Genomic DNA, 8,612 nt, shown 5'->3' on the forward strand with positions numbered 1-8,612 from the left:
GGTGCAGCACACCAACATGGCACAAGTATACATATGTAACAAACCTGCACATTATGCACATGTACCCTAGAACTTAAAGTATAATTAAAAAAATTTAAAAAAAAAATTAAAATTATAAAAGGTGAAAAAACAAACAAAAAAACCCCAGAAGTATTAGCCTTAAAAATGAAGGAAATTCTGACATAATGCTACATGGGTGAACCTTGAGGACATGATGCTGAGTGAAATAAGGCAGCCTCAAAAAGACAAGTGCTGTGTGATGATATCAGGTGCTCGGAGTGGTTGAAATTATAGAGACAAAGAATGGTGGCTTCCAGAGGCTGAGGGAAGGGAGCAGTGGGGAGTCAGTGTTGAATGGATACAGAATTTGTTTTACACAATGGAAGGAGTTTTGGAAATGGTTGGTGGTGATGGTTACACAATATGAATATATTCAGTACCACTGAACTGTATACTTACAAATGGTTAACGTGGTAAATTTTGTGTTCCATGTATTTTGCCACAATAAAAAAATAAAACACTAGCCCTGTCTGATAGGGTTTCTGTTATGCTTAATATGAGTGCTCAGTATATGCCAACAGAATTGGGAGAAAAGTAAACAAAATTCAGCCTAAAAAGATATTTAAAATAGTATAGGAAGAATGAAAATAAGGGCTAGAAAAATATATGCCAGGCATATCTCCTTGAACAAGGAGAAAGTAAAACTTACCAATCTATTAATACACAAAATAGAACTGAAGATGTGAAAATCACTAAAAGAGATAGAGAAGGGTGTTTTACATGAGTAAATTGGTCAAATACACTGAAAAGATAAAAGTCATTGGTTTGAAATGTGTGAAAAAGGCAAAACAGAGCTGGAAAATAACATTTGGGAAGCCACATCACCATGGAAGCATTGATAATCGATTTAACCAGTAACAACAAAAACTTGCATCTGCTCGTGGGATGCTCTTGGCCACAGGTATTTTGTCACACAATGATTTTTTAAAAGTGATGAACTAATCAGTTACTACTGCTATGTGACAGATTACCCCAACACTTAGGGACTAGAGAGACCGAAAGGTAGAGGTGATTCAGTGACCGGGACTACAGTCAGCCGAGTGCTGTGTACTCACATCAGGTGCCTGGGCTTGGTACAACGTGAAGACCAGAACCCAAGGGCCCACATGGGGTTCTGCATGTGGCCTGGCTTCCTCATGTGTCAGCCTTAGGGGAGTTGGACTTCTTTCATGGTGGCTCAGGATTCTAAGCACGTGTGTTCCAGGAAACAAGGCAGAGGCCTCACTGCCTTTTATGACCTAGCCTCAAAAGTCACATAGCATCATTTCTTTCATGCTCTATTGGTTGAAATAGTCATAAACCCTCCCAGATTTAATGCAAAAAGGCATAAACCCCTACTTCTTAATGGGAGGAGTGTCAAATACTGTAAATTATAATAATCTTTAATTTAAATATTTTATATTTTAAAACCTCTACAGTCCAACTTCTGGCCACAGATTTATTAACATTCTTCCCATATGCAAAAATGCATTCGCCCTTTCCACAGATGCCCCTACCTGGAGATCCGGGATGTAAATCAGGTCCAGCTGCGGCTGAGATTCCTCAGGTGTGGTTGCTTAGCTACAGCTCTTTGAGTACTTTGAGAATCTCCCGGGAAAGGCTAGGGATGAGGCGCAGTTTCACTTTTAAACCCCGTAAGTCTTGGCTCTTTTATATTCTTTCTGAATTTTGCTTGAAAACTGGCCAGTTCTTTTTATTATTTTTTTAGTTCACCTCTCTTTGTCCGTTCTTACTGTGGGTAAAGTAGACCACTGATGCCTCCAGCATTCTGCTTGGAGCTCTGCTCGGCCAGATCTACCAGTGCAGTTGTTAGTTTTTCCGTTTCCCTTAACAACACAAGCACAGTGTTGCTAAACATTTTGCCATTTCATAGTCTGAGACTTCATCAACAGCCTTCTCTAGGCCCTTGCAGCTCTGCTGGCCACCAGGTCCCAAAGCAGGTCCCAAAGTTGGTCCTAAGTTTGTTCCAGGAGCACCTCATTTCCTGTGCCATGGTTGGGCACTTCGATCCTGGTCTTTGAGTCGTTGCAGGTTGCTGCTTCACACAACTAAGTTTTGTGGTGATGTGTTAGCAGCAGTAACTACTATAAAATAGAGAACATTTCCATCATCCTAGAAAATGTGCTTCATGCCCCACTTTGATCAAAACCCACCCTTCAGCCTGGTGCAGTGGCTCATGTCTGTAATCCCAGCACTTTGGGGGGTCGAGGCGGGTGGATCACCTGAGGTCAGGAGTTCAAGACCAGCCTGGCCAACATGATGAAGCTCCCATCTCTACTAAAAATACAAAAATTAGCTGGGTGTGGTAGCGGATGCCTGTAATCCCAGCTACTCAGGAGGCTGAGGGACAGAGCAAGACCCTGTCTCAAAAAAAAAAAAAAAAAAAAAAAAGACAAAAACCATTAGAGAAAAATAGCTTACTATTAATTTCCTTTAGAATTGAATTTTAAAGGGCTTATAGATAATCTAGAAGCCTTGTTCTACAAAAGGAACCTGGTGAGCATAAAATACTAAGCTACGTCCAATTTTTTTCGACAAAGTTGTAATCCAGATATCATTAGCATTATTTCATACATACTTTTTCATGTATTAATACATATTTTTAAGGGTTAAAGCATGTACCACCGGGCCGGGCACAGTGGCTCACACCTGTAATCCCAGCACTTTGGGAGGCTGAGGTGGATGGATCACCTGAGGTCAGGAGTTCAAGACCAGCCTGGCCAACATGGTAAAACCCCATCCTTACTAAAAATACAAAAATTAGCCAGGCGTGATGGCAGATGCCTATAATCCCAGCTACTCTGGTGGCTGAGGCAGGAGAATCGCTTGAACCCAGGAGGCGGAGGTTGCAGTGAGCTGAGATTGTGCCATTGCCCTCCAGCCTGGGCAACAAGAGGGAAACTCCGTCTCAAAAGAAAGGGGGGGAAATAAAAAGCATGTACCACATACTTACTTACTTTGACCATTTTCTCTTTTTTTTTGTTCTTTTCTGTAGCTTTTCTGCAGTTAGATAAAAAAGGACCACAAAAGCATCACTTTGATCAACCTTCAGTAGCACCTGGGAAAAACTACTCTTTCACAAGAGAAGAGGTGAGACAGATCGATCGGGAAAATCAGAGGCTTTTGAAAGAACTGTCAAGACAGGCGGAAAAGCCAGGAAGCAAAAGTACAATTCCTCAATCAACTGATCATCCCCCAAAGTTATATCACAGTGCTCTCAACAGACAGAGGGAACAACAAAGGATTGAGAGAGAAAACTTGGTAAGTAACTAAAATAGTCATCAAAGAAAATGTGTTTGCACTGATTTGTACGTCCAGCTTACAGGAAACCTAAATACAGCCAAATATTCAAACTTCATTACATAAAAGCAGGTACAGTATGTGTGGTATGAAACATATGATGTGCTGTAAGTCTGGAAGATACAATATGTATTTTTATCCAGGAAACTATATATTAAGAGACCATTGGCCAGATGCAGTGGGTCACACTATAATTCTAGCACTCTGGGAGGCCGAGGTGGGCAGCTCGTTTGAGGCAAGGAGTTTGAGACCAGATTGTGCAATCTGGCAAAACCCCAGCTCTACCAAAAATGCAGAAATTAACTGGGCATGGTGGCACACACCTGTGATCCCAGATACTTGGGATCCCAGATACTTGGGAGGCTGAGGTGGGAGGAGCATCTGAACCCGGCTGGTATAGGTTACAAGGAGCCGAGATTCTACCAGTGGACTCCAGCCTGGGCAACAGAGCCAGACTCCATCTCAAAAAAAGAAAAAAACAAAAAAAGAGAGAGAGGAGACTATTAAAGGAAAATACTGAAAGTTCCATTATTTATTTGCCTAGATCAGTTAAATCACTGCAGTAGAACAGGAAGTGGTATGCAAGGGTCAGATACAGTGTTTCTTCTGTGAAGTGTTCAGTCACAAGTGAAATCTCTTTTACTTTATTGTGTCCTGGAAAGCTAAAAAAAATTGTGTATCACTTATTTTAAAGGATCAGTGTATCTCCAATAGGCCAAATTGTTAGTCTGCTACTTAAATGTATGAAACATTGATTGTTACAAATCATATAGTTTGATATTCTAAGAAAATAAACATGGCAACTGTTGAAAATCTTCACATTTAAAACTTATCGCATATTTTCTTCATAAGATTTAGTTCATAATAATTGCTGATATTTACTGAGCTTTTACTAAACACTAGGCATTGTTTTCTGAGTATCTTCCAAGTATTAACTTATTGAATCCTGACAACAGGTCTTTGAAGTAGATAACTATTTTTATCCACATCTTAGGATGAAAAAACTGAGGCTTAGACAGGTTAAATATTTAGCACAGAGCTACTAAGTATGCTGCTGAGCCAAGGTTTTAAACCCGGGTAGTCTCTTAAACTAGAATTAGACCCTTAATGAACACATAAACTCAGAGCTAAAATAATTAGAAAGCTATTAAAATTATTAAGACCATTTTCAAAATTAACCCTCCTTATGTGTCATTACTAGTGTTTTCCTGTGTAACCATATGCTTACCTAAATTTGTAACAACTCTTTTGTACATTTCTTTATTACCATACTAACCCCAAGATTTGGGAAGCTAGGATTACTATTTATAAAAACTAGTAGTCTTGAACCCTTCAAGAGGATTACCCTGCACGTGGCAAGGAACAGATAACTAAGCTAGGTGAAATGAGGTTGGTGGGAGCTGACATAGATGATAGCGTTCCACACATCACCTTCGCAGTATTCAAGATTCGTTCATGTTTCATGGAAATTTGAAATTCCCATATGTCACAAACATTTGGGATTACTTCCTTTGTTTTCACTGTCGCACCTGTCTCTGGGCTGATCTCAATTAATAAACAATTATATTGTACATACTATTTTACAAGTGTTAGGCATTTCAGGCAAATCCTGATAGCAATCTTACAGTTACTGTAGTTACAAAAGAGTAAAAGAGACACTGGGTGGGGCACAGGAACTTACGCAGGGTCACACAGCTAGCAGGTGTCAGAGCCCAGGTGCAAATCCAGGTTGCCTAGCTTTGGGGTTACCTTTTTTATTAACCAGCTTTATTGAGATAATTCACAGACTATTACCCATTTAAAGTGTACACATTCAATGGTTTTTGGTATATTATTAGGTTGTAGTAATGTATATATAACTTAAAATTTGCCATTTTAACAATTTTTAAGTGTATAATTCAGTGGCATTAAGCATATCCACAGTGTTGGGCAACTGTCACTACCATCTATTTCTAAAGCGTTTTCATCACTTCATACAGATGCTGTGCTTATTGAACAGCTCTCCTTTCCCCACCTGCTTATCCTCTGAGGGGGTCTAGTCTACTTTCTGTCTCTACGAATTTGGCTATTCTAAATATTTCATATGAGTAGAACCATATCTGGTTTATTTCACTTAAAATGTTTTCACGTTTCATCTATATTGTAGCATGTATCAGAACCTAATTCCTTTTTATGGCTGAATACTATTCCATTGTAGGTGTAGACCTAAGCTACAGTGAATAATACTGAAGTGAATATTGGTAACTATCTGTTCACGTCCCTGCTTTTAGTTCCTTAGGGTGTACACATAGAGTAGAATTCCTGGGTCATATGGTAATTTTGTGTTTAGTTTTTTAAGGAACCTGAGTTTTTTTTTTTTTTTTTTTTTTTTTTTTTTTAGAGATGGAGTCTTACTCGTTGCCAGGCTGGAGTGCAGTGGCGCAATCTCAGCTCACTGCAACCTCTGCCTCCCAGGTTCAAGCGATTCTTCTGCCTCAGCCTCCTGAGTAGCTGGGACTGCAGGTGCACGCCACCACACCTGGCTAATTTTTTGTATTTTTAGTAGAGATGGGGTTTCACCGTGTTAGCCAGGATGGTCTCAATCTCCTGACTACATGATCCTCCCTCCTCTGCCTCCCAAAGTGCTTCGATTACAGGCGTGAGCCACTGCACCCATTGACTTTGATTATTTTTCTATTTAAAAAATCCTATTAGTCCAGGCCTGATGACTCATGCCTGTAATATAAATATAATTATTTATATTGAGCCTGTTTGACAGTCTTAAATACTACCTTCCTGACCAGAAGTATGGTCTTAACCATACTTCTAGCCTTCTCATACTCAACCTTAAAAAAAAAAAGAGCCACGTTCGCTCTTTGAGTGTGAGCTGATACTTTTTTTTTTTTTTGGTAGAGATGAGATCTCACTTTGTTGCCCAGACTGGTCTCAGACTCCTGACCTCAGGCAATCCTTCCGCCTTAGCCTCCTAAAGTGCTGGGATTACAGGCGTGAGCTACTGCACCCAGGCTGATAAACTTTTTAATCTGTTTGCTAAACTATTAATATTTAAAATATACATGCATGTGTTCAGCACACACAGACACACTTTTGTAGTTATTTCTGTGTTAGATATACTGCAAAACAATTCATTCCTTTATATTTTTTGTGATTTATATTCCTTCATTTGCTGTATCTCCAGTGACAGAGAACAATTCAGGTGGCTGACAGACATGATGACTAAAGCATTTCTGTTCTGGCACTCTTACATCAGTGTGTTAGCAATTCAGAGGCTATTTAGATGGAAATGATCCCAAAGAAGTAGCGTTGTGCAGAAAAGGTAGAGAAGGAAGGCAACGATTGTATAAAACTGATTTCTGTGCTCTAGAGTTAAAAGCATACTGTTCATCTGTCCTGATGATGATGTTCAAGATCATCATTATTTGTTTCAATAGGTAGATATTATCCTTCCTCTCATTAAACATTGCATCCAAACAAAATTAAGGGAATAAAATTATTCTAGCTTATTGGCATAGCTTATTAGCAAATTTTAAATTCAGAGAAATGAAAATTTTATCCAGTAGAGAATGTTTTTATCCAGTAGATAACTTTATCAGTAGAGAGCCTCAATGATCATTATAATTTAAATATTAGAATTTTATTACTTGTAAAAAGGGGAGTAACTTTTTAATTCATGAATTCTGAAATATTATTTTTAGCCAGGTACAGTGGCTTACGCCTGTAATCCCAGCATTTTGGGATGCCAGGGCAGGAGGGTTGCCTGAACCCAGAAGTTCAAGACCAGCATGGTCAACATTGTGAGATTCCATCTCTATGAAAAACAAAAAATTAGCCAGGCGTGGTGGTGCACGGCTGTAATCCCGGCTGCTCCGGAAGCTGAGGAGGAGGATCGCTTGGTCCTGGGAGGTCAAGGCTGCAGAGAGCCGTGATCACTCCACCTCCACCTCCTGCGTTCAAGTGATCCTTCAGCCTGGGTGACAGAGCAAGACCCTATCTCAAAAAAAAAAGAAAGGAAGATTCCTGTTGAACCATATCTCTTTCTTTTCATTTGAACTTTTTTCCAAAAGAGCACAAGAACAATCTTAACAGAAGGAGAGGTAGTTAAAGATACTTGGTTTATGGTTTCACTTTACCGTCTAAGAAGAAGTGAGATTATTCCATTCTTTTGAATGCGTGTCAGTTTCCTCAGGTGTGAAAGAATGTTGAGGGGAGAGAAGTAATTCAAGCAAAGTTATGGAGGAAGTAAGATTCCTAGAGGAATGTAGTATCAGGGTTGGAGCCTAAAGTTAACTAAATGGAGTTAACTTTCTTTTTTTTTTTACTTTCTAAGATTATGTATGTAAATAAAATAGTCCTTAGTTATTTTGTTGCTGTTGTTTGGGGGGAGTTTTTTGTTGGCTTTTGGAGATGAGATCTTGCTATGTTACCCAGGCTGAACTCCTGGGCTTAAGTGATCCTCCCAGCTCAGCCTCCTGAGTAGCTGGGACTATAAGCATGTGACACCCCGCCTAGCTTATTAGCAAATTTTAAATTCAGAGAAATGAAAATAAATAGACAATATCGTCTAGCCCATCTTTTCATGTACAAAAATTTAAACGAACAAATAAATAATGTATTAATGATTTCTGCAGCTGTTAGCATAATTTTTCCAGTTAGGAGTTCTTGTGTTTTATTTTATTTTATTTTAAAAATAAAAGGCATGTATGAATTTAGAAACTTAAGGCAGTTCTTTTTTTTTTTTTTTTTTTTTTTTTTAAGAAAAAAAGAGATTATTAATTTTAAAATTTAAGGGGTTTTTTTTTTTTTTTTTTTTTTTTTTTTGAGACAAGGTCTCACTTTGTCACCCAGGCTGGAGTACAGTGGCACACTGTACTCTTGGCTCACTACAACCTCTGCCTTGTGAGTTCAAGGTATTCTCCTGCCTCAGCTCCCTGAGTAGCTGAGATCACAGGCATGTGCCACCACCCCTGGCTAATTTTTGTATTTTTAGTAGAGACGGGGTTTCACCATGTTGGCCAGGCTGGTCTCGAACTCCTGACCTCAGGTGATCTACTGGCCTCAGCATCTCAAAGTGCTGGGGTTACAGGCGTGAGCCACCACACCTGGCCTAAGGCAATTCTTTTTTTTTTTGAGACGGAGTCTCGCTCTGTTGCCCAGGCTGGAGTGCAATGGCCGGATCTCAGCTCACTGCAAGCCCCGCCTCCCGGGTTTACGCCATTCTCCTGCCTCAGCCTCCCGAGTAGCTGGGACTACAG

The 8,612-nt window shown here is 39.5% G+C and overlaps 1 protein-coding gene and 1 long non-coding RNA gene across 8 annotated transcripts in view; one reads left to right on the plus strand and one right to left on the minus strand.

Annotated features, from left to right (window-relative positions):
* The window catches only part of LOC108515618 (uncharacterized), a 15,460-nt gene extending 14,214 nt beyond the window's left edge, over positions 1 to 1,246 (minus strand). For both annotated transcript variants that reach the window (XR_001881580.1, XR_001881579.1), the window contains exon 1: positions 1,116 to 1,246. This is a non-coding gene — a long non-coding RNA (uncharacterized LOC108515618). The remainder of the gene's footprint in view (positions 1 to 1,115) is intronic.
* The window catches only part of CFAP97 (cilia and flagella associated protein 97), a 48,273-nt gene that overhangs the window by 30,180 nt on the left and 9,481 nt on the right, over positions 1 to 8,612 (plus strand). For all 6 annotated transcript variants that reach the window (XM_017852653.1, XM_017852651.1, XM_017852656.1 and 3 more), the window contains exon 3: positions 3,056 to 3,321. In XM_017852653.1, coding sequence (XP_017708142.1) covers positions 3,056 to 3,321 — 266 coding nt within the window. The remainder of the gene's footprint in view (positions 1 to 3,055; positions 3,322 to 8,612) is intronic.

The sequence above is a fragment of the Rhinopithecus bieti genome, unplaced genomic scaffold (assembly GCF_001698545.2).
Source record: "Rhinopithecus bieti isolate Rb0 unplaced genomic scaffold, ASM169854v2 scaffold_35307, whole genome shotgun sequence".
Classification (NCBI taxonomy): domain Eukaryota; kingdom Metazoa; phylum Chordata; class Mammalia; order Primates; family Cercopithecidae; genus Rhinopithecus; species Rhinopithecus bieti.